Below are 27,248 nucleotides of genomic sequence, written 5' to 3'. Positions count from 1 at the left end.
AGAAAATGAGAGAGAGAGAGAGAGAAGATGTAAGGAGAGACGGATGGGAGGAATGGGTTGTTGTAAGGAAGGGTTGACTTTGGGGCTGGAGAGAGGAGTGTCATGCTTTGTTGGTGGGAAAGTGATGGGCTAGGTACTTGCTTGTACTTTGATTGATTGATGTGAGGGGTTGTAGATATTTCCTCGGAATTCGTAACGTGCGACATTTTTCTCGAACTAAACGCATGCCCACATCTCCTGGCCTAGGTATCGCCTCGGCGCGTAATACGCGGTGACGGCGCAGTCAGTAGGGTATAAGTTTAGGGTCGAGCCGACTCTAGAATACGAGATACAACTTAGGATTGCGCGCAATTGTTATCTACGCGTCGCGGGTCACCGAAATTTGACCAGGAGGACCGCGGAAGCCTACGAAACAGTACAGGCTAGGATATGGGTCTTACAACTCAAGTAGAAGGATTGACGAAATAGCTAACCTATTTCGTGATTCAGGTAGCTGTTGTGCCATAGACAAAGGCATAGTGTTCGAACTAAGTTCGATACGAGTTTACCGATGAAAGGTGCGGACGATAAACGTTTAGGTTATGGTTTTCAAGGCTTTCAATGTCAGTTAATGATTTATGACTGACTTGATTGCTATCACATATGCTTAGATGCGATGTTTTCCACGTATTACAAATATATATGAACTATGTTGAAAATAATGCATTCCATGTGTTTGTTTAAATGTTTGTATGAATATGAAATTATGATTTGTGCTTGCCATGATTGTTGTTTGGGAATACATGATTATTGTACGTGTGACAACTCCCTTGTGAAAGGATTTGCTATAATATATGTTTTAACAAATTTATTACATGTATATGATATGTGTAGTCTAAGTGTTTGATAAAATACCTGAATGAGAAAATGCTTGTTGAAATGTATTTAATGAGGGTGTTGAGATAGGGTTCTCAATTTCCTTATCTTTCGTTACACTTTCCTTCATGTAACATATATCGCTACTACGTACTTTATGATTGAAATGCCTATGTATGATAACATGTACACTATGTGTTTGTTAAAATGCTCAAATGAGATTTATATTTGGATTAGTTGTCACATGCTGTCTTTGACTATCATATGTGAATGCGATTGCTTTGGAGTGTGATTGAGGCTACGATGTAGTCCAGGCAATCGGTAATGGTTTACAATCAGTGGCTGAATTGTTTTAGCCACGACGGATACGTTGGATGAATCCGAGTCGTACGGTGATTATCGGCAGTGGTTAGGCCACGAGGAGTGCGTATGCGCTCCATGTTGATTAATTCAACGTACTCTCATACCAGTCGAGCTTGTCAAGTAACCCGATTGACCTAATGTATGTTCACCATGTATGGACGCTACTGTTTGAATTTAAGGTACCACTTACCAGTGTAAAGCCCGTTTAACCTTGGTACCATGATCCGCTAAGACTCATGAGCCGAGCATGGTGCTATGGGACACCGTGGTTGAGCTGTTAGCCTACACTGGGGTAACGAGCCTCCCCGTAGTGTCCAGTGAGCAAACCAAACTCGTGAGCCAAGTACAGTGGTATGGGACACTGTATTCAAGCTGTCGACCTACGATCAGGTGACGAGCCTCTCGTAGTGACTTCGAGTATACACTAGGACTACGCTAAGGTGACGAGCCTTTCCGTAGTGACTTTGAGTATAAACTAGGCCTGTGCTGAGGTGACGAGCCTCTCCGTAGCGACCTGGAACTGCCATCGTATGCAACTAACTAGGATTGACGACCCTAGATGGATCATTGTTTGGGTCAATGATATAAAGGGAGGTACCTTAGCTTCCCAAACCCGCTGTATGAATAGGTCTAATTAAGAACTTGGCTAATCACGCATATGCACCGCATTGCATGTGGCTTTGGCATTGGAGTTGAGCACGGCGGGAGTGTTGCATGCACGACCGTGAGATGATGTCGCAGAGGGAGTGCAGGCGAGGGCATACATCATTAATACATGTCATCCTTCCATTAACCAGAGTACTTAGGAATGTTTGTTGTATTGTTTTGTCATTACTGTTTGACTGAATTGATAACATGTTAACCGTTGCCTTATAGCTCCACTGAGTTAATCACTCACTCTCACTCTGGGACGGTGTTTTAAAACACCAACCAGACTCTGTTGTAGTTTCAGGTGATGTCGAGGCTTACGAGGCAGAGCCTGACTTCTATGACGACGAGGAGTTCTCCTACCTGCAACTCTCTAACGGGTCTATGTAGACCTAGAGTTGCGTCACCGGGGCTACAGGGATATGGATTAGATGACATTACACTTTATCATTTTGTACATTTTGGAACTATACATGTAATTATTTAACCTGGTATCATGTTCATACTTTGGGGACCTATAACTACTTATATGCTTTATATACTTATCACAGTCTTCCGCTTGTGTAGTCTAATTATCTTTGGAGTATGATATGCTGATTTGGTATAATCTCATTCATGTTTAATGCACTAATACGGACAACATTTAATCATCATATTCTATATTGCATAAGTGATGCGTTGGAACTCGGGATTTGAGCGTCTGCTTGACCCCCGATTTTTCAGGGCGTTACAATATCATAGTCATCATTCGCTAGATCATGATGTGTATCGTTACATGAAGGGCCACATGTATCGCAATCATCGAGTCCTCGATCGTGATATCTATCATTACTTGAAGGGTCGGGTATATCGAAATCATCGACTATCCGATTATTACTTGAAGGCTGCAAATGAAGAGACGATAGGTTCGAAAGTACAGTATAATTTATGTTATTATCTTCAATGAGAGGACAACGCCTCACTTTCTCTACATACAATGATATTTATATTGGAGGAGTCTTTCCACAGAATAATATATATGCTTCGAGATCTTCATCGTCTTTGATTCTATGTGGACGGAGGAATCCATGTAGTGCATCACCATATATAACTTTATTTATCAAATCGAATTCATTCAATGCAGTCTTCGTAATCTGATGTATTTTATCTAGGAGCTGCCGATATGTAATATCATCACTCACAACAATTCCTTTTGAGTCTCCACCATCATAGGTAAATATTTCCTTGTCATATACAATCTCTCTATCGTAATAGCATAATATAGGCCTATGACCCATACTCTTTTAATATTGATTAATTTGCGAAAAAATTGAATGGGTACAAGTTGTCAGAAATGAAGGATTTTGGTTGTCATCTATAAATGGTCATGGTTATCATCCACATTGGATCGTGGTTGTCATCCACATTGGGTCGAGGTTGAAAACCATGACCCACTGTGGATGACAACCACATCCTCTCGAAGGGTCATAGTTACAAGGAAGAATGGGTTGTTGTTTTCAACCAAAATGGGTTGTAGTTGGTGAACCACGACCCATTGTGGATGACAACAAGGCAACATGGACTAATTGTTCGTCATAACCAAAACCACTGTGGATGACAACTACGATCCACTCAAAGGGTCGTGGTTATGACGAACAACGGGTCGCAGTTGTCATCTACAATGAGTCATGGTACCTGTGTGAATGCCAACCACAATTCACTCGAAAGGTCGTGGATATGACGAATAATGGGTCGTGGTTGTCATCCACAATGGATCGTGGTTAGGAACCACCACCTAGTGTGTATGACAACCATGACTCTGTCGTGGGATCGTGGTTCACATGCACATTGGATCGTAGTTGTCATCCACGTTAGATCATGGTTGTCGACCATGACCCACTCTAGATGAAACTATGATCCATTGCTCAAAAAGGATTCGGTCCACGTCACATTCTCGGGATTGTTCAAAACAGGTAACTTCTTCTGCACTCTGAAACTGTACAACTACTAATCCAAGGACAATGGACATTTTCATCTGAAACATTTTATAGAGGTTGTCAGAAGGCCACCCTGAAAATAATTGAGAGGTAGGACCATGCATCAAGGCTAGTACTAAGGGTCGTGGTTATAAAGAGTAAATGGTCTTGGTTGTCATGGACAATGGGGCGTGGTTCAAATGCACAATGGATCGTGGTTGTGATAAATGTTGGGTCGTGGTTATGATGAACAATGGATCGTTGTTGTATCCAGCGTGGGTCGTGGTTGCCAACCACGATCCATATTTCGTGACAACTACGCCTCATATAACATGACAACCACGATCCTTATCAATTGGAAGCCACGATCCATATACCATGAGAACCATAATGCCTATAACATGACAACCACAATCCAATGTTCATCATAACCACGACCCTTCGTCTGGGTCGTGGTTTGACAACGTGAAGGGACGTGGTTGTCACTGTTAGTGGTCGAGGTTTGATTTCTTTGAGGGTGGAAGGTTTGAAAACGTGAAGTCGTGGTTTTCTACTATCAATGGTGGAGGTTTGATCAAGGTGTGCCCTACAGTAAGCTCCCTTCATGTGACAACCAAAACCCTCACATTCTCCACTCTGATCTTCCTTTATCTTAGCAAATGCCTATAATAAAATAAAATACCAACCTTCTAGTGGAAGAGGCTTTCAAACGAGAGAAACGACAAGAAGAAACAACATTCCTCTTTGACAGTTGGTTCCTGAATCTTCACTTTTCTAGGAAAACGAAGGAAGAAGAAGAAGGTCTGTAAAAGGTGAAGAAAGGCGACATTTGGCCCTTCCCAAGCTCATAAATGCTTCCGTCCACGTCACACGTTCTCGGGGGAAAATGGATTGGCTACTCCCCCTATCACTGGCCATGGGCCCAACCATGATGTATGTTTTTCATCCATTTTGTTCATCCGTTTTTATGGATCATTTTAGGGCTTGATCCCAAAAATGAGAGGGATATAAATCTCAGTTGGACAACACCACCGGTAAACAATAATGATTGAATATCCACCATTAAAATCCTCCTAAGGCCCACTATACTGTTTATTTGACATCCAATCTCTTGATTCGGTCATACACACATAGATGAAGGGAAAAAACAAAGATCAGCTTGATCCAAAACTTTTATGGCCCTTAAAAAGTTTTTAATGGCCTATGCTCATTCAACACTGTTTCCTGTAATGTGGTTGACTTGATATTGAGATATACCTCATTTTTGTTCTCATACCATAAAATGATCTGGAAAAATATATGGACGGCATCGATGAAACACATATATCATGGTGGGGCCCACAGAGCACCGATAACGGTAAGGGGAGTAGTTAATCCGTAACTTTCTCGGAGTTGCAATCAGAAAGTAACTTCTTATTCACTTTAAGAACGTGTGACTTTTATTGTAGTTGAAAGGCCACCCTTGGAATATCTGGGAGCTAGTACCTCCGAAAATTTGACCAAACTTTAATGTCAGTGTGGTCAATTTCCCTATCATGTGCCACAACGAGTGCCACAAGGAAGCGGATTGCATGGTGGGTAACTCGCAACTGAGTTTACCCTTGGGGACATTTAAGGTGGGCCCAACTGAGTTTACTCAGTAGGATAAGAGCGTACCGAGTAAATCAGTACGCCATCCGGTTTCGTGCCAAAATGTCAAAGAACCGATCCGGTCAAAGTTTTGACATCTGCTTGGATCACATGCGCCTTCACACGCACGTTCACACGCGGCGTTAGTGCGAACGTGGCAAATACTTTAAGAATCGTAGACGTAAATAACACGTTCGTAATGATTATCGTACGTTAACTCAGTGCGGTCCAATCATCAGGAAGATAAACATCGAATATGGACGGCTAATATATTTTCTTAAACAATCCATTTTTTAAAGTGGCCAAACTATTCAGTAAAAACGTCCCTACGAACTTATGTACGGCTCGGATATGCTGCAGGATCACTAGTTTGGCACATGTGACGTGTGTCTACGTGAGTGTAGACAGATGTGCGCGTGGGGTTAGCAAAATTCAGAATTTCTCTCCCTTTTGTACCAACCCTTTTCCGCCCATAAATGTTCACATACAGCGTTGTATGTGAACTTTAATATTCAGCGTTCTTATTATCTGATAATAGTACGTAGGTGAAATATCCAATCCCTGAAAATGTTGGGCTTTATCATGAATACTACGTAGGGCGAAAAGTAGAATAATCTAATAATGATATTGTCCGCATGCATACGTTGATTGGGGCTGTTGGTTTTCCATAGATTTTGATGGTGAAGTATGCTTTCTAAGCAGAAAATTCTGTTTAAATTCCTGTTATCTTTATGATTCTATCGGATTTTAACGGATCGGATGTTATAGAAAAGTGATAAGCTGGCAGGAAAGAAAGCGTTGAATATTTTGCGTCTTATTCGCATATTAACTTCTCCTTTCCAGTAGGTCTACCGTATCGTAGACATGCTGTAGTTAGGATACATCAGGATTCAGGACTATATTCGTGACATCTTGGGTTGTTATCCAAACCGTTCATATGATGCCACATACAACTGATGGTATCTTTCTCGTAAGCATGTGGGATTTAGAGAATCCACGTTCAAAATAAAATAATATTAAATGATTTAGAGGTTGAAAGATCCATCGGAATGGAAGCGGTTGCGTCCTGGCCCCACTGAACAGAAATCGGTCCGGGCAGGGGCTATCTGGGACCCACCATGATGTATGGGTTTTATCTACGCCGTTCATCCATTATTTTAGATCATTTCCTAGTGGGTATACAAAAAGGAGGCAGGTTGAAGGATCAGTTCGAACACAGCACAGGAAGCAGCAGTGATAATCACTGCCACCGTTGAAATATTCCTAGGGACCAATGTGATGTTTATTTTCCATCAAAACTGTTCATAACGTCAAAAAAACATGGATGAAGTGAAAATACAAATTTTATCTTGATCCAAAATTTCTGTGGCCCCCTAGAAGCTTTCAACGGTAGGCGTTCAATCCCCACTGTGTGGCCCACTTGAGATTTAAATCCCTCATTTTTATTTCACTTCCTAAAATGGTAAAGAAAAATGGATGAACGACGTGGATAAAACCCATACATCATGGTGGGCCCCACGGACCCCTGTTGGACCGATTTGTACAGACAGTGGTAGGACGCAATCCGCTTTGGAATGTTCTCTTTAATCGACCGCGAGGCTATCAAATGAACGGTTAGGATTGACCTAAAAAAAATCCTAACTGCCCTGGGAAGCTTCTAGGGCTCTCTCTCCAGGTTTGATTTGTTCAAAGGGCCGTCTATGGATTTCCCCACATTCTCACCACCTTCCATCACTAACAAGAACTTTTCCTTTTCAAAACCCCTTCCTTCTGATTATTTTGACCCTCCTAAAATAACCATTTGCTCCTCTTTTCTCCTTTCCATCTATGTTCTTTGTCTTCTCATCTCTTCTCTTCCAATCCTCTCCTTCTTGGGGGGGATTTTTTTATTATTCCAGGTATCATCCCATAACCCCATCTTTTCATGTCACTCTTTTCAAAAAAAGGTTTTTTTTTTTTCCTTCTGGGTATTGGCTGTATGGAGGGATTGTATGGGGACACATGGAGCCCACGCGGTTGGGTAATCCTGACCGTTGTTCTGTTGCGATTTACCCTGGATGGACCATGACCCAGATATGTCTTCCGGCCAATCTTGGGACTTTCTTCAGTTCGCTAATCAGCTGTTCGTTTTTCATAAAATTGAAAGGTTACGATTGTTCCGTTGGAAGGTTTATTTTTATTTTTTTGGCAATGGTAATTGGGGATGGGACTTAACAGCCCAACGGTCTGGATCAAGGAAAAAAATGGGGTACTAATTGTTAGAATTGAAAATCCGTGTATGGCATGCAAAGCCGCCTCTCATTGTTGGATGGATGATTTCTATTTTTCATATTTATTTTTATGATTTTCTTCTTTTTGGATTCGTGCCAGTTTCTTGTTGGGATGTTTGGAGTGTGTTTGGTTGCACTAAATGCCATGAAACAAGTTAGACTGATTAATCATGAAATATTATTCAATTTGGTTGAACCAAATACACACCCATTCAGTTTTTTCTTTCCATTTTTGTAGGTTTTGACTATAGGAACTATCTGATCCTTGAACCAAGTCTTTTTCAATGTATAATCTGTTTTCCAGTTATGACAATTGGGGTCCATGGTTCCACTACCCTTAATGTTCTTCTGTTGCATCCTGCCATGGATGGAAATACTCTCCCACAAATATCATAAATAGGAGAATCCTGATATTCTAATGTTGGATGTTTAAGGATGCACAAACAAATGGTCCGAGACTCTGGATTAAAGAACCATGGGCAAACCCTTGGTTTGAGTGAGAATACTATATTCATCCTTTGATCTTTGGTGGTTTTTATATTATTATTATTATTATTATTATTATTTTTATGTTGATTTTTCTGTTTGCTATCTTGTTCTCATTGTTCTCATTGAGTTTCATTACTTTAATTTCGGATTTCCAAATAGAATTTATAATCTTCCTTTTTCCTCCTCTTTTGCTTCTGCATTTTAATTTTGATCCAGTGTTCCATCTGTAATCGGTCCTTTTCTTCTTCTTCACCTTGTTTTCTTTATGAAATTTATGCCCCCTGATCCTTGCTTTGATTCTCTATTTTTCGTTAATATGTTTTCTTTCTGAGATAGACTACTTTTATGGATATATATCCAAGTTCTTTAGCAGCAATTGGACTTGGCACTCGTGACACATTCGTAAACAGGTCCCAGTGGATTACCCTACAGGTTGCACCTTTGATGGGCCACAGCCCAAAAAAATCCACACAGATTGAACAATCTAAACAATTAGTATGGAGGACATTTGAGGAATGGTAAATACACGGTTAAGAAACATGTCAACCAAGTTCTGTTGACCATCCATTTATTTCTGAAAAATCCTCAGTTGAAGGGGTTAGATTATTCTATCCGGGTAAAGCCCCACATGGTCAATGGTTTCTGCAGATAACTTGAATGGAAACAAATGATAAACTTTTTAATTTTTCACTTTATTTCCTGTTGCTAAACTTTTTTTTTTTGGGTTCCTGCTATTTTTCTTACTAACAGCCTCTTAAAAACCAATCTTATTTGTGTTCTCAGGTATCTTTGTTAAAGTACTGCCTGGACTTCAGTTTCTTATTTCCCAGTCTCTTTTACCCAATTAACTTTCTCAATCTTTTGTTCCTACTCATACGTCCAAAACTGCAATGACAAAAACACCAATTGGTAAGAATCCCAAGCAGCGGTCCGTGGAATCTGGGTTCTCAGCTTCCTCTAACCCATTCGATTCAGACTCTGATTCTGATATACATCAAACCTCTAAACCTGGGAAAGCATCTTCTGCTCCTATAACCAGCAAAGCGAATTCCAAAACCACCCCTTCTAATGATGATGCAAGTGGAGGAGCCTCTTCTGCTGCAAAAAACCGATACAAGAATGGCTTCCATGACTCGGGTGGATTAGAGAACCAGACAGTGCAAGAGCTGGAGAACTATGCAGTGTACAAGGCCGAAGAGACTACAAAGGCTGTCAATGGCTGCCTGAAGATCGCTGAGGACATTAGAGAAGACGCTACAAACACTCTGATCACCTTGCATCAACAGGGAGAGCAAATCACCAGGACCCATATGACTGCTGCCAACATTGATCATGACCTCAGCATGGTAACTCTTTTGTTCGGTCATAAATAATCTACTGTAGCTTGGATTGAGAAAAAGCTTATGAGATGGCAGTGAACTATATGCAATGAGGACCAAGGATTGAAGTGGTTTTAGTGCTCCATGTTACTCGCCACTGAAACCGGGTTATATTGCTCCATATCACAACCCATATATGCCGATATGTGCAAATACAGCTATATCGTTTATTTATGGATGAAATGAATGAGTCCGTATCAGGCGATAGTACCACTTTTAGACCATACTTTAACCCTTGACAAATAAACTCCATTGTCTGAATTACTGAGATGGTTGGACATGCATTGACATGGGATTTGGGACAAAGCATTTCGTTTTCTTGTTTTTGGTGTTATTTGTAGCCCAAAAGAGTTCAATGCCTGGAAACATTTTTCTATAGCGTATCATCATCATCTAGGCCTCATCCCATCTAATTGGGCTGGCTATGCGAATCCTGTTCCAACATTCCACTCTATCAAGGACCACATCATCAATGAAAACGCTTCGAATCTCGGATTGTCAGGATTCATGAGAAAAGCTGTGGCCGGAGTTTGGACACCGGCTGCCAAACTGACACAACCCTCTCTCCAGGCTTGTCTAGTTATATAATATTGATATAGAATATGATGCGGATAAAACCTTCAAGACCAAGAAAGTGGCTGGTCAGTGAGTCAATAGTGGTGAAAAACTAGTCTTCCAGAGCTTAAATGCAAAAGATCAAACCTAAAACAAACCTGTAACTAAGAACTATGTGTTCTTAATGAATTAGTGAAGCCAAGGGTAAGTTAGAAGTACCAAGTTGGCCATCTAAGCTCTATAGCAAATAATTGGGGTTGGCTTCATACCAGAAGTATGCGTCTTATTTTTATTTGTTGCTTTGCTTCTGAGATTGAAGATGGAAGTGATGGAACAAATGCATAAATGTGTGGAAGTTGCTGAACTAACTTGGACCACGATGCTGCTTCCCAGTGTTGACTCTAAAGTCTGGTTTAATAAGAACAATTGGCTGAACCAATTTATCATGTGGTTCTGACTTTTCAACATTTGATGGAAGCCTGAAATTCTGTTTCCATCTTTGATGACTGACATGATCATGTGTAAACAAAGTAGGCTATCGTTTCTAAGGGGGGAAATATTCCTGATTATTTAACGTTGTTTTCAGGGTGAGAAGCTCTTGGGAAGTCTTGGGGGCATGTTCTCTAAGACTTGGAAGCCAAAGAAAGCTCGTGCAATTACTGGGCCCGTGATTACAAGAGGTAAGCTCGATAGAACTTGTGATTGTTGGATTTGCTTTATCTGATCAATTTTTGGATATGATTTGGTGCTCTGGTGCGCAGATGATTCTTTTAAAAGAAGGGGAAACCATTTAGAGCAGAGGGAAAGGTTGGGATTAGCACGTAGTCCCAAAGGAAAATCAAATGCTCGACAAAACCCGTCTGCCCCATCAACTGCACTTGAACAAGTTGAGGTCTGTGTTGGTGGTTATCCATTGGAGAACTGAATATATAATGATTTCTTTGTTTTCTTCTTCTTCTTCTTTTTCCTTCCTATTTCACTGTTACAGTGTTATCAATCTATTGTTGGCTTGCCTAAAATAGGTGGAGAAGGCAAAGCAAGACGATGGCCTTTTGGATTTAAGTAATGTGTTGGATCAGCTGAAGGATATGGCTGTTGATATGGGAACTGAGATAGAAAGGCAAGTTACTTCATCTGCATCACATGAGTTGACATCCCTTTTCTATTATTCATATGATAAATAATGCAAAGGGGTTCGCAAGGAGGTAAGTAGTGGGCTGATATGGTTCGCAATTTTGTGTAGATCTGGATCCATGAGTGCTGTAAAATAACCGCAATAGATTTAACCAAGACCATCGGAAAGATGCCCAACAATCCACTAGTTGAATCTAGTGATCAATCATTTCCTCTCTTCTACCATAGGCAAAACATGCCCAAAGGGAAGCTATAACTTCCAAGATGATTTGTTATTTAGAGATAAATAATTGGTTGCTACAAGCAAGGAGGCATACATTTAGGCCTTTGCAACTAAATGAAAACCTTAATATAATTGAAATTGGCCAAAATGCCATTGAATGCCATTTCAACACATAGGCCTTCTGTAAATTGATTATAACTCAATTCAATGGTATTAGAGAGAGAGAGAGAGAGAGAGAGAGAGAGAGTACTTGTACGTTCAATTTGTTCTCCTCATTTGAGGAGTAATTAATGTTAATAAATGGTGGACAGAAAAGTTATTTAAGATAAATGTCCAACCAGTTTGGAGGGTTGGCCTTTTCCTATGTAACATTAATACCATGGCGGGCCCATCTTAGCCACCTACCCCTTTTCTAAAGTTATCTTAAATAACTTTTATGTCCGACATTTATTAACATTAATTACTCAAATCAGGAGAACTAGTTGGATGTATAATTAGTTGTGTGCGAGCATCTCTCTCTATATATGTGTGTGTGCGCGCGCGCGCACGCACGTGTCAAATTGAAAGTAATTTTTTAAATAAATAGAATTTTATTTTTTACCCAACGAGGTTTGGGTGAATGGTCTTCACCGTAGGTTTGCTCCCTATAGGTGAGGGTTCGATTCCCCTCCTTGGCTTTACCCAATACACGTGGTTGTGGGTGATTGCGTGTATCCGCAAGGATTAGTCTCACTTCAAAAAGAGGTGGGGACACCTTGTGTCTTTAAAAAAAAAAAAAAAAACAACTAATTTTTCCTCGACAAATGCAATGCATTGATTGTAAACATGAAACCATAAATAAGAAACACATTAAAACAAAACAAAAACTAAAAAAAGTTGAAATTATTTTTTCCCAAATTAAACAATTTTTTAATTTTCGAAAATATAAATAATTAAAAAATTTAAAAATCGAGAGATCAACAAGAATCGATAGATCAGCCAACCCTCGTCCATCATGTTAAGAATTGGATCCCTTATTATTTAATTTAGGTAAGAAAATGAGGAACTTTTTAACTTTTCCCAAAATTTCCCATTTCCATCCACTACTCACGATTTTCCACTCAAATCCATGCAAAAAGAATCAAGAAAAGATATTTTTGTATAATTTTTCTTACTTCAGAACTTCCGGCCCACAAACCTTTTGATCTTCAACTTCTCTCCCATTAAGTTTTGATTTGCAATACTTTGAAAGGAATGGTTGAAATCAAGTTAAGAACAACTTTCCCAGAAATAAATAAATAACCCCCAACACCCCCCCGCGGACACTATTCATTAAGGCATTTTCTGCTTGATATGTTATAAAGGTTTAATGTATTTGGGAGGGCTTAGTTCCTTTTTTTTTTTTTTCCCCCTCAAAATTCAGATTTTGTCGTCCCATTTGAGAAACCTATTGCCTTTTTATTTTTTGTTTTGTTTTTGTTTTGTTGAGCATTCAGCTTCATTGTCGGGACCGATAAGATCTACATTGTCTATTATTTTTCATTTACTATGACAACTAAGGATGTGTTTGGGTGTCCCAAAATCATGAAATTTAGTTATCTTTCTTGACTAGTCAATTCAATTTGGTGCAAATTTTCATGATATTTGGTGCAACCAAATGTGCTCTAAATGACTAGAGTAGTGTAGGGCTAGTATGGAATCTGACAGGGGAAGATCCAGTTAGAACTGATGGGGTTGTGAATGGTGGGCCCTCCGCCATGTCAACAAAGTTCTGTGGAAGGAATCCTGTAAAACTGAAACTGATAGAATATTGGGTCCCATGTTTAAAGAACCCTGTTTGTTCTCAGGGTATTTTTCCCTCATGGATTCTAAAATTACCATCTGTTCATTTCTTTTATTTGGAGGTGTGTTCTTAGTTATTTGGTTCTGATAACTGCAGGCAGAACAAAGCTCTGGATCATCTCCATGATGATGTGGAGGAATTGAACTCCAGGGTAAAAGGTGCCAACCAACGAGGACGTCGCTTGCTTGGGAAATAGACGGCTGTGGATGTGAGAAGAGAGGGTAGCCCAGCTGATCTTGGCGTCTTTTCATGTGTATGATGACTCTGAAATGTTCTCTTCTTTGCGGTTGTATTGTGACTTTACAGAGTTCCTATTTACTATTATGTGCTGGTTTTGTACATATGACCTTGCCAGGATTCTGAACATCTTGATCCCCACCGTTTGGTGATCCAGACCATTGATCCAATGGGTCCCACTGTGGATTTCAAGAGTGAAAGATCCTAAACCTAAATGTTTGGCTGTATTTCATCTCCTGTCTGTAGTCTGGTATTGTACAATTCATTTTGGTATATTTCTAGGAAATCTCCTCTGCTGGGGTGGGATCCGTCACATCACCAAACGTAGGGCCCCTCATGGATGGGATACTCTGCACCAGCTAATTATCTTAATCCCATAAAATAGAGACAGTATAGTTCGTTACAGGTAGATACGGTGCCTAACCCTTTCCTGCTCCCTCTCCGAGGTCCTTACCTGGATCTCCCCCGCCCGTAGACCAACCACAGAAGTTACTCAAGTTGGGGATTATTTAATGCCCTAATTTTATGATGTATCCTAGATTTCAGGTTTTATTAGTTAGCAGCGACTCAAAAGTCAACCGTCATCATTCCATTAAAATGTCTCCAAGGCTAGCGTGATCAATAGTGATAGAACAATTATCAAGAGAGATCTACACTCAGCAGGTGCACTAATTTTGTAATAAAGTACCCATTTTTGGGCATATGCAACATAAAATGTGGCTCACCTTGTATGATCAAATTACAAGACATGACCATAATATCAAAACCCAATAACATGTTGATTAAATTCGAAAATTTATTATTATATGCTTTTTATTTTATTTTATATATTGATCATCATCATTACAGGTGACCGTACCATCAGTTAGTTCTCGTTGAAAATTTTCATGTCACTTCTTAATGCATGGCCAATTAAAGGCCCTTAATAAGATATGCATAACTTAGGCTTTCATCTGACCTCATCTTGTTTTATACACAAATATAAGGTACATTTGCACTGTCCTATGATACTTTTAATTTGATACAAAAAAAAATGGAATTAAATGGTATCACTAAATTCATTAAAAGTCTCATTCATGGTTAATGGGCTCGAGACCATATTTCGGTCCACTTGATTAAAGTGATTATGGATAGCATTATAATTAGAAAAGGACTAATGATCATCCATATATTAATCAAATAAAAAGCATTAATAAAATAAAAAAAATTTGGGTTTTAGGTAGACACTTCAATGTGATTTCTCTAAAATTATAATCGGTCTCATGATGCTCTGATACTATAATGATGGTTTGGAGAGTTGAAAGTGGACTGTTTATGTCCAAAGGTCCACCTAACCACGACCGAAGTAGAAGGGATCTAATCTCCCCTTTTGAATCAACGGTCAAGATAACCCTCAAATTATAATTAGAGGTGGGCCAAGATAACCCTCAAATTATAATTAGAGGTGGGCATCGAGTCGGACCGAGTTAGGTCCAACCCGCCTCGATCCGGTTTTGAAAAATGCTTGACTCGAACTCAATCTGACTCGGTACTAAGTCCAGCATGCCTTAGTCGATTCGAGTCCAGGTTTGGGTTGGGCTGATCCAAACCAAGTTCGACCCAGTCAGAAATACCAAGTCGGATCAAGTTGGCACCGATTCAGATCGAGTCATCGGGCTAGATGGTGGGGATAAAATGGATGGACAGAGGGGATAAAATACATAAATCATGGTGGACCTCATAGAGTTTACTCAGTCCGCAACCTGCTTCCTTCCATCTCAATCCTCTTAACATTTAAAAAAAAAAAAAAAAAAAAACGGCACCTGATGGGCCGCTGGTTGTTGCATGTTGGATGAGAGAGAGACCCGTAACCTCACGAGACCTTCCGTACTCTTCTACTTAAACAACGGCACGTTCCTGGTGGACCAGATCGGCGAGTTTTTATTGTTATCCTACTTTTGTACTGTGATACCCCGACACTTGTACCCTAATGACCGCATGGGCGTTACGATTCCAACACTGCGTGGCACGCCCCATTTCAACCCTTAGATTAGAAGTTACAATTTTGGCACAATCCGAGGTGGCACAGCGCAATGCATGCTGGCCTCACTTGCACAAATCCCCATGTTGTCAAATCAATCAATCCATCAATTACTCATGTCACCCTCTCCCCATTAGTCAAACAAACACATACCTTTTTCATACAACTCATACCCCTACTTAAGCTAGCCATCATTCTTTTCTTATTTTTCTTCCCATTTTACCCCTCCGTCTTCCCCTTATTCTCTCCCTATCCTAAAATCTCTACCACAAAAACTCCCTACCTCCCTCTCATTTTTACCATTTCCTAGCAAGAGTAGAGAGAGATTAAGAGAGAGAGAGAAATATTAGAAAGATTAGGGAGAGATTAAGAGAGAAAGAGAGAAAAGAAAGAAAGAGTAGAGAGAGATTAAGAGAAAAGAGAGTGTTTAGGGGAGATTAGAAAGAGAGCTTGAGAGAGGGTTATGAGGGATAAAGACGGTAACTAAAAGAGAAAAGTGAGATTAAAGAAGATTAGGGGTGAAGAGGAGTTTGATGGGCCATCCGATCGCCGATTTGAGACGATCCAACCGTCCATCTTTTTAAGTGAGTGCATGGAGGTTTAAAACCCTCCCATTCTTTGTGATTTCTTTATTTTGGTGGGCTCATAAGGGTGGGACCCACCTTGATTATATATTGAGTATGTGGTGGACCCCATAGTGGCGGGGGGCCATCCCGATGGCTGGATTTATTTCTCTTCCTTTCCATTTCTTTTCTTATTCTCATGGTATTGTGGGACCCACAAGTGGGCCACGCTATTGGAGAGATTGTCCCACACGCTATCATAGCATGGACCACCTTGTGTGGCCCTTTCTATTTAAGCCAGTTGATTGTGTAAGCACACTTGAATTGTGAAAATATAAAAAAAAATGAATGTGATCCAAAGCTTCTTGGACCCACCATGAATTGGACATTCAAATGGATGGAGTGGATTTCCTAGGTGGGCCCTACCTCATCCTTAAAACACAAGAGAGTGAGAGGGGTAGTGGCACCGTCGTCGCTGAACACAACAATGTTCAGAGACATATCTCAGGCACCATTTACCTTCCAAAGCCACCATGTGGGCTTCTCTCATGGACCCCATCATGATGTGTGTGTGTGTGTGTATCATCCACACCGTCCATCCGATTTCCCTTCTCATTTTGAGTGCTGAGCTAAAAAATGAAGCTAATCTAAATCCCGGGTGGGCCATACCACAAATACTAAGGGGCTGGGTTACCCACCGTCATTTCTTACTTTGTATAGGAGGTTTAGAGTGAGTTTTCACTCGTGGGACCCATATCGATGTATTTCTTAGATCCACACCATCTATCCATCTGCTGGCTCATTTTAATCGTGGAGCCCAAAAATCTAGCCAATCCAACCATCAAGTGGACCATCCACAACCGACGATGGAAGTAGCACGTCAGCCATGCGGACATGGGGTGGGGGCGTCCTAACCATGGACCCCATCTCGATGTATTTGTTTTTAATCCACGCCATCTACCACCTTCTCCATGTCGTTTTAGACTATGAGATGGAAAATGACACAGATCCGAGTTCCTAGTTGACCGCTCCGAGGGAAATAAAGTCCCCCTGTTAGAACTTTCTTTGCCTGACTGTTGTGTGTGTAGGTGGTGGACCTATCCATCATTGAACTCCTTTGGTCCATAGAGAGCTGGCCGATATAATGGACGAAATGGATTATCCACTAGTGGACCCCACATAGTAGAAAATTAGATTTAAAAAAAATGAAGAAACAAAAAGAAACAAAAAGGATGTCATTAGGCGTTATTGCCTAGTGACGGTTAGGGCAGAAGCCTCGTTGGGCTACCCCCACACGTGGACCCCACCATGATAAATGTGTTTAATCCACATCGTTCATAATCTACTTCAGATAATTTCAGGCCATGGGCCAAAATTTGAGGTAAATCTGAGTCTAGAGTAGGTCGTACTAAAGACAACAATGCCCTTTTGTTGAAATCTTCCAATACCCATTGTGGAGTCTCTGTTCGTCAAAATCAACTTAAATTAGAGCCCATTTGACCCTCTCGAGATGGACTACATGGTGAATGGAGTATAAGATCCACATGGGGCCTATACTGATAGTATTAAAATAAAAAAGAAAAAAGAAAAAGAAAAAGAGAAACAACAAAAGAAGGGTGTTACTGGGCAGTTTTGCCCAGTGATGTGAGGGCAGAAGCCTCCTTGGGCTGCCCCCACACGTGGGACCCTACATGATGTATGTATCCTATCTACTCCATTCATCCGTCTTGTCAGATCATGTTAGGCCATGGGCCCAAAACTCAAGCTGATCCGGATCTCAGGTGGGCCACACCATAGGAAAATGTGAGGGTGGAAACCTCTTGGACTTGGGATTTCTTGGTTTTGGGATCCTTTGCACTTGGGAATCCCTGGAATCGAGATCCCTTAGGTATTTGGTTATGTTTGGCATCTTGGATTCAAATCCTTAGTTGATGTGTGAATGTTGAAACTATGGTTTTATCAAATCCATTTAAGCATATACTTTGCCTGAACTAATGAAATCCCAAGACTCAAATGGGCTATGAGCATAGGATCACATTCTAATGACTAACTAATGATCTATAACCGTTGATTTACGTTAACGATGATCAGACGGTGCAATTCATTTTAGTAAAGTAACTATAGTGATGTCATTGATAATCTGATTATTTTGGGACATCATTAGTAGGGCATGTGTCAGGCCCCGAAAATCGGAACCCAAGTTGGCCAGGCCCCGAACCTAAATTTTAGGACTGTGAGTTGTATTTAAATAAATATACATCGCAACCCACACTATTCATGCATTTTCAAGGTAATCCGAGCAACTAAAACGACACTAATCATTGTCATTAAATATTGTCCACTAATTAATCCTTGAATCTTTCATGATATTAATATAAAAAAATTAAATAATAACAACATACATTGAATTTTAATTAATAATGATAAAAGTCTTCAATGTTGCCTAACTGATTCTTCATATACAAATCCTGCAAAATAATCTATACAGGTGTGAGCACGATGGCTCGTAGCGTCACATCCGTCCCAAATTTGAAAATTCTATGTTAACACCAATACAACTTAATAAAATAAATAAGATCAATTATGAGTATTAAATCGGCATTTTACATGATAATAATAACAATTTGTATTTCATAATAATTAAATAAGATAATACAGTCATCTAAAATCCTTTTTGGTTCAATCCAGGGCAGAGCACCCGTGTATGTTGATCCTTTTAGGGAATGACCCTCGGCAGAGCACTGGTATTGATCCTTTTAGGGCTCGGCAGAGCTCCTGGTGAATAAACTTTTAGGGTAAATACCCAGGGCAGAGCACCCGTATGTGTTGATCTTTTTAGGGAATCACCCAGGGCAGAGCACCCGTGCCGATCCTTTCGGGAGCTGATCCTTTCGGGAATGACCCTGGGCAGAGCACCCATGAAAATATAATGATCCTTTTAGGGTAGAGCACTCATAAATTCAAATACATTATTCATTATGTAATAATAAGGAATTAATTGCAATTTGAGAACATAACGATAATTAATTGAAATCAATTAATAACTCAAATAAATTACCTTTATACTATGCAATTAATGAAAATGATCAAATAAATTTAATTCATAACAAATAATCAAATCAATCTATATATTAACCTAAAATTTTCAACAGGGAAGATCACCTACCTGATTTAGTGTGACATATCTCATGTATGGCTAGATTAGACGAGAAGATTTAAGATCGATACGAATGCGGTCCATTCGGCCCAGTTAGATCAAGTTCAACTCAATTCAACACAACGTTACTTGGACTAGTAACACTCGGTAAATATTTTCAATGTAAATGATGTCATCCCTACACAAATTATACATGTTGATTTATTAAGACCTACACTAAGGTTTCTAATTCTTTAATATTAAAATATAAGAAAAAAACACGTTAGTCGACTCAAATCAAGGCTACTCTAACGTATGAGGTCAAAGGATGAAGAATAGAAACTTAGCTCATAAATGTCTCCAAGTTAAAATCTCGAATCAGTTCGAATGATCAGACCAGCGGGTCATCGTGTTGACTCGCTGAGTTAACTCGATGAAACTGCATGTTTCTCTTTCTTCCTTTTATCTTTCTCTTTTCTTCCTTTTATAACTCTTTTCTTCTCTTCTCTGATCTCTCTCAATGTTACTCTCTCGATCCTCTTTCTTTTGTTGATGGAATGACTGATTTTTGGCATCATAAAGAAGAAAAGGGTCGTCAATGACGGATTTGCAACCAGTGAGTTTTCATTCGTTCTGAGGTTGATGGACGATGTAGATTGGTGTATGAAAGCTTGTAAGTGCATGATAATGGAGGTCCAGTGAGTTTTTGCTAGTGGGTTCTTGGTTTAAAAGTTCTACACTTCACAAGCTGTGGACATGATCTTTTTTGAATTTTTATGGTGTTGAGGATAATCCCAATGAATTTTGAATAGGCTGGATGTTGTAATGTGAGAATGATGGAGAAGGAAGCAGGCAGTTTGAATTGAGGTGGGTGTAGGACCTACCACGTTTGCCAAAGGAAAAGGAAGAGAGAGAGAGTCCAACAGGGAGTGGGGAGAGGTGATGTGCTTTTGCACGTCACTGTAAAAGAAGCTTTTCCATTTCTTTTTTTTAGAGAATGGGCCCCACATGAATGATGTGACAAATCTACACCGTTCATCAGTCTTGTTGGGTCAAGTTAGGGCAAGGGCCCAAAAATGAGGGCAATCCAATGCTCAAGTGGGCCACACCAAAAGAAAAAAATGAAAAATAGTTCCCACCGTTAAAAAAAATAGACGGGCTGTTACATTCTACCCTCCTTAACAAAAATTTCGTCCCCGAAATTTATTATGTCAATACCTAAACTAAAATTGCGTGGTGGGTTTGCGAATGACGTATTTTGTGCTAACATTTACTTTAGTTGTGGTGTCTCTTCATGTGATAATGTGTTATGAATTTATTCGTAGAAACCTACTCTCTTTTGATTGTGCGACAACATAATCAAGAGTTGACATTAATGTCATGGAGGTCTTTGATTATTATTTTAATAATATTATTATTATTACATTGAAGATTTTGTAGGATTGCAAGGAATATTAGATGGTCTAAAAGACTTACACATGAAGATCAAGAGGATAAAAGCCGTGATATGTACCAAGGTTGTAGTGAAAAAAAAATCAAATTTTGAGGACATTGTTCCTGCTAATGTTTCTGGTATTTCAGGTATCGGATTGGTCTAAAACTTTTTATAACGATGCATCTATTAGTTTATTATAACTTTATAAAATTTCAGCTTGATCCAAAGTTTATAAAAAATCCTAAAATTCAGAAAATTAGGTCTGCCTAGAAGCAGATGATTTCTGACTAGTATACACCTAAATTAAAATCGCTATACGAGAAACCTAGAATTATATTTTTGTATTTTTTTCATAAAACTACACTTGTTAATCTACGACTGAGATTTTGAATCGACTTAAACGGAGTTATAATTAATTAGTTATGATTTTTATAATCCAGGTATTTTCTGCTTACTATTGTTGTCCAACTCATTGTAGTAGGCTAAAAATTCTTAAAAATTTCTTAGGGTCCAGTTTTGGGCTATTAGTTCAATGTCAAGCCTAATTAATATCATATTTGATGTCATACAGATATAGGGTTTCCTAAGTGCATATTTTATTTTTATTTTTTTATCACAAAAATAAAAAAAAATCTTATATTTGGTTCTCTAATTCAATCTCTATCATAGGCCCTCAAATTGATTCTAGCCTAGGCTTAATCTAATCATTAGTATAACATACATCTAAGGTCCTCATGAGAATCTAAAACCTAAGCTCTGATACCAAGCTGTCATGCCCTGAAAATCGAAACCCGAGTTAGCCAAGCCCAAACTCGAATTTCAGGATTGTGAGTTGTATTTAAATAAATATACATTGCAACCCACATTATTCATGCATTTTCAAGGCAATCAAGCAACTAAAATGATACTAATCATTGTCATTAAATATTGTCCACTAATTAATTCTTGAATCTTTAATTACATTAACATAAAAAAATAAATAATAATAATATACATTGAATTTTAATTAATAAGGATAAAAGTCTTCAATGTTGCCCAACTGATTCTTCATATATAAATCCTGCAAAATAATTTATACGGGTGTGAGCACGACGGCTCGTAGGGTCACATCCTTCCCAAAATTAAAAACTCTATGTTAACGCCAATACAACTTAATAAAATAAATAAGATCAATTATAAGTATTAAATCGGCATTTTACATGATAATAATAACAATTTGTATTTCATAATAACAAAATAAGATAATACAGTCATCTAAAATCCTTTTTGGTTCAATCTAGGGCAGAGCACTCGTGTGTGTTGATCCTTTTAGGGAACGACCCTCAGCAGAGCACCGGTGTTGATCCTTTTAGGGAATGACCCTCGGTAGAGCACCTAGTGAATAGACTTTTATGGTAAATACCCAGGGCAGAGCACCCGTATGTGTTGATCCTTTTAGGGAATCACCCAGGGTAGAGCACCCATGCCGATCCTTTCAGGAATGACCCTGGGCAGAGCACACGTACTGTGCTGATCCTTTCGGGAATGACCTTGGGCAGAGCACCCATGAAATATAATGATCCTTTTAGGGCAGAGCACCCATAAATTCAAATACATTATTCATCATGTAATAATAAGGAATTAATTGCAATTTAAGCACATAACGATAATTAATTGAAGTCAATTAATAACTCAACTAAATTACTTTTATACTATGCAATTAATGACAATGATCAGATAAATTTAATTCATAACAAATAATCAAATCAATCTATATGTTAACCTAAAATTTTCAATAGGGAAGATCACCCACCTGATTTAGTGTGACATATCTCATGTATGGCTAGATTAGGCGAGAAGATCTAAGATTGATACGAATGTGGTCCATTCGACCCAGTTAGATCAAGTTCAACTCAATTCAACACAACGCCACTTGGACTAGTAGCACTCGGTAAATATTTTCAATGTAAACGATGTCATCCCTACACAAATCATATATGCTGATTTATTAAGACCTACACTAAGGTTTCTAATTCTTTAATATTAAAATATTAGAAAATAACACGTTAAATCACTGAGTTGACTCAGTGAGTCGACTCAAATCAAGGCCACTTTAACGTATGAGGTCAAATGATGAAGAATAGAAAATTAGCTCATAAATGGCTCAAAGTCAGAATCTCGAATCAGTTCGAATGATCGAACCAGCGGGTCATTGGGTTGACTCGCTGAGTTAAATCGATGAAACTGCATGTTTCTCTTTCTTCCTTTTATCTTTCTCTTTTCTTCCTTTTATAACTCTTTTCTTTTCTTCTCTGATCTCTCTCAATGTTACTCTCTCGATCCTCTTTCTTTTGTTGATGGAATGACTGATTTTTGGCGCCGTAAAAAAGACAAAGGTCGTCAATGGCGGATTTGCAACCAGTGAGTTTTCCTTCGTTCTGAGGTTAATGGATGATGTAGATTGGTGTATGAAAGCTTGTAAGTGCATGACAATGGAGGTCTAGTGAGTTTTTACTAGTGGGTTCTTGGTTTAAAAGTTCCACACGTCACAAGCTATGGACATAATCTTCTTGGAATATTTTATGGTGTTGAGGATAATCCCAATGAATTTTGAATAGGCTGGATGTTGTAATGTGAGAATGATGGAGAAGGAAGCGGGCAGTTTGAATCGAGGTGGGTGTAGGACCTACCACGTTTGCCAAAGGAAAAGGAAGAGAGAGTCCAACAGGGAGTGGGGAGAGGTGATGTGCTTTTGCACGTCACTGTAAAAGAAGCTTTTCCATTTCTTTTTTTTTAAAGAGAATGGGCCCCACAGGAATGATGTGACAAATTCACACCGTTCATCAGTCTTGTCTGGTCAAGTTAGGGCGAGGGCCCAAAAATGAGGGCAATTCAATGCTCAAGTGGGCCACACCAAAAGAAAAAAAATAGAAAATATTTCCCACCATTAAAAAAAACAGATGGGTTGTTACAGCATGTGCCCAAATGGATTAGTAGCCTAGTGACACATGTGTGGTACATGTGGGTGTCCATCCGAGTCACTCCCAATGGACCCCGCCTTGTTTTATATCTATATATATATATATATATATATATATATATATATATATATATATATATATATATATAATTCATGCCTTACAGGCTACATGAGGAGCTGATGTTAGTCTAACGTGGGCTACACCACATACACTTTTATATTTCTAGTGGGGTATGTCGTTTAGTTCCCACTCTCTGTATACGATGTGTCGATTACGGCCAATTATTATTTGATATGTCTGATAACATGCTAGTGTACTTGGCCTGGTAGGACTGTAACACCCCGTACTTTCCCGTACTCGAGTGTTACCATATAAACTGACTTACTAGGATGCAAACCTAGCTTAGTGAACATTCATGTGCATCATAGTTTAAATCTGACCGTCGAAGGTGATCTCTATCCATATATCAAACCAATCAGTAGTCAAATAATATATACTAAGTATATTATCTTGTCTATTTATTATGTTATAAATTTTACATAAACATGGATCAAAAGATTATGGATGTATTTTGATAATTTATTTATCAAAAATATATAATAATAATAATGATAATAATAATAATGTATGAAAATGCATCGTAATAGAGGGATATGTATGCATTTAGTGTATATAAGATATTATGAAAATTATATTATATTAAATGAACATAATGAATAATAATTTCACAACATAAAATCAAATTATAAATAATGATGTAGCATTGAATATCTTTTATAAGTATGTGTACAAAAATCATTACATACTTTAATAGAACTGTATATTATTTAACAATATTATCAAATACAAATATAATTTTAATTAAGTATGAGATCGTGCAATCTTAAATTCGTTTATATGTACAATATGATATTGTATATTATGAATTATATATTAATGAATGCACGATCAGTAGCATGTAAACAGTAGTATGTTAATATTAAAATTATATTTTTATATATGTATGAGATTTTAATCACTGTAATTACCAGTAATATACGAAAGTAAGGAAATCTATATTAGCATTAAGTATTGACTAATAATATATGATGAAAACCTTACAAATAGTCCCTAGGACCTTTCTGACCGTTGATGTTCAAAGACAGCGCGATCTGGCCATCAGAACAACGAAACACCACGTTTGAGAGCTAAAAACACAGGAGAACGGCCCGTCTGAGCTGTAGAAGGGACCCATCCTTGACTTATGGTCATAATAAGACCCTAGAAATCAAATGGACGGTGTGGATTTCTCACAAACCTCACGGTAGACCCCACACCGGGTGCGTGCACACCGCAGCGGCCCGTGCACTTCGATGGGGCACGCTGGCTTGACTAGCGTTGACCCGCCATTTCTCTAAAAGGGAAAATCTCTCTCCCTTTGGTTTCAATAGCAGGCGGACGAGCGTCCGTAAGTTTGATCCGTGGCCCACCTTGATGATTCCGTGGGATAATCCGAGCCGTCCATCTGATGCGCAACAGAGGCCTAACCAAAACCTAATTGGTCTCGCAGGAAGATGTGATGGTGCGTGCACACAAACGCCGGCGCAAACAGGACCCGGAAGCACAATGTTTCCGAAAATGGAAACTGTCCTCACGCCAGGTTGGCGATCCGCGTGAGCTCGCCCTCCCTACATCTTAACCATACAATCCCGAGCAATCCCAGCCGTTTATATCATGTTATTAGGGCTTTGCAAAGAAACAGACCCAAAATCGGCCGTTTTTCTCCTCCATGCGAACCCACTACCCAAACGTCCATAGAACTTCAATTTTCTCATTCTCCCAGCTTCCTAGGACAGGCCATGATCCTCTAGAGACGCCATTTTGGAGAGATATCCATCGAATCCTGATCTGCCATTAACGTCAGATCATCTTCCTCGCCAAGGAGCTGCACCGAGTCGTCTTAACTCGGGGCGAAATCAGGTAGAGCCGTGGGCTCTTTCAGGCCTCTGAAATACAGAAAGAAGAAAGAAAGAAGAAGAAAGAAGAGGAGATGGGAGAATGTGGCTATTGAACCACACCAGTGACTGTCATGCCGCATTTACTGACCCGACCGAGTTCGGTTTGGGTCGGTGTTCTCGCTGACAGAGATGTAGAAACGGAAAGAAGGAAAGGAAGAAAAGAGAAATCAGGAAGAGAAGACAGGGAGAGAAAGTGAGAGGGAGAGAGCAGGGGATTTTGGCTGCAACATTCCTGTTGCAGGCGAGTTGAAACTCGGTCCAAGTTGGGCCTGTCTTGGTCCAGCAAGCCTGCTAGTGTGCAGGGTTGGGTGGAGAAGAAAGTGAGAGGGAGAGGAGAAAGAAGGAAAGAAAGAAATAAAGGAGAGGGGAGAATAGAGAAGAGAGAAAGGAATAGAGAGAGAGATTGCCGTTGTCGTGTGGTGCACTAGCTTAACTCGGTCGAGTCACGATTCGAGTTGGGTTTGGTTCAAAGCCGTGCTGAATTTCCAGCAATGGAAAAGGGAAGAAGAAAAGGAAGCATGAGAGGATGAGAGGGAAAGAAGAAAGAAGGAGAGAGGTGGTGGAGTCAACTCGGTTTCAAACTGAGTCAGCTCACCTAGTTGTGAGTCTATGTTTTCTCTCTAGATTTAAATTACTTTAATTACTATTGTTAACATTATTTTAGGATTTTTAAGTTAGATGTGATTAACCATTAATAATTGTCCACACTTATATTAATTGATATACGTACGTGTGTGTGTGTGTGTGTGTGTGTGTATAAATTGTTATTATCATTAAAATATTAATATTTTATTCGTCATTCTTAAGACATTATTATTGACATTAGAGCACACTATTTCTATTAATCACAATGATTATCAGGGCTACGTTAACTAATATTAAGTACATTGTTAATGTTAATAATTGTTTTGAAAATTATAAGTATCATTATTCATCGTTGCCGTCAGTAGATAAATTTAGTTATTGTAATATTCCTAAAATTAATAACTAATTCATTTTATAAATTTTATTTATTAATGATTCCCATTAACAATATCATTAATGGCCATGCAAAAAATTAGAGTTCAAACCCTAAATCTAGCCTAGACCTAAGTAATCTAAAACATTAGCTATGATCCTAACCATTGGCAGGTTGTCCATGCTAATAGTTGTTAGTACGAATAAAGATCACCATTACTAAATACTAGTATCTTATTTATCAATCTTACGTACAATCATTGATAATAGATCATACTACTTACTACATCGCGAAGATTATTTATGTCGCATATCTAATCTTAATCACATCATTAAGATAATGGTGATGTTATGATTATACTTCAATTAACATTCAAATATTAGAATCTAAGCATATAAACTAAACTCTAGGATGAAAACTATAATTCTACATTAAAACCCTAAGATAGATAACTCAAACCCTAGGTTAAAACCCTAACCCTAAATAGTGGGTAAGCTTGGACCTAACCGTATAACTTTACAATTCATGATAGGGTTTGATTTTAAGGAAACACGCACCCTCTAGCAACATTGGTAGACGATTCAAAGTATAAGGTGATGACTTTTCCTTTGAGCTTTCCA

The 27,248-nt window shown here is 38.9% G+C and overlaps 1 protein-coding gene across 1 annotated transcript; it reads left to right on the top strand.

Moving 5' to 3' along the window:
* Positions 1-7,150: 7,150 nt before the first annotated feature.
* On the top strand, positions 7,151-13,663 carry LOC131228997 (SNAP25 homologous protein SNAP33-like). Its single transcript, XM_058224845.1, has 6 exons — positions 7,151-7,348; positions 8,993-9,555; positions 10,730-10,823; positions 10,905-11,035; positions 11,166-11,267; positions 13,423-13,663. The coding sequence occupies exons 2-6, from the start codon at positions 9,100-9,102 to the stop codon at positions 13,516-13,518; spliced, it is 879 nt and encodes a 292-aa protein (XP_058080828.1). The 5' UTR covers positions 7,151-7,348; positions 8,993-9,099; the 3' UTR covers positions 13,519-13,663.
* Positions 13,664-27,248: the final 13,585 nt, after the last annotated feature.

This window comes from Magnolia sinica, chromosome 16 (assembly GCF_029962835.1).
Source record: "Magnolia sinica isolate HGM2019 chromosome 16, MsV1, whole genome shotgun sequence".
NCBI classification, from domain to species: domain Eukaryota; kingdom Viridiplantae; phylum Streptophyta; class Magnoliopsida; order Magnoliales; family Magnoliaceae; genus Magnolia; species Magnolia sinica.
The sequence above is the reverse complement of the archived record's forward strand: the minus strand, read 5'-3'. Positions and strand labels throughout refer to the sequence as shown.

Excerpts from the sequence above, each read along its gene's own strand:
- LOC131228997 (XM_058224845.1), top strand. The coding sequence starts at position 9,100 with ATGACAAAAACACCAATTGGTAAGAATCCCAAGCAGCGGTCCGTGGAA. Across the intron at positions 9,556-10,729 it reads TTGATCATGACCTCAGCATG|GGTGAGAAGCTCTTGGGAAG; the intron begins GTAACTCTTTTG and ends CGTTGTTTTCAG. Across the intron at positions 11,268-13,422 it reads GAACTGAGATAGAAAGGCAA|AACAAAGCTCTGGATCATCT; the intron begins GTTACTTCATCT and ends AACTGCAGGCAG.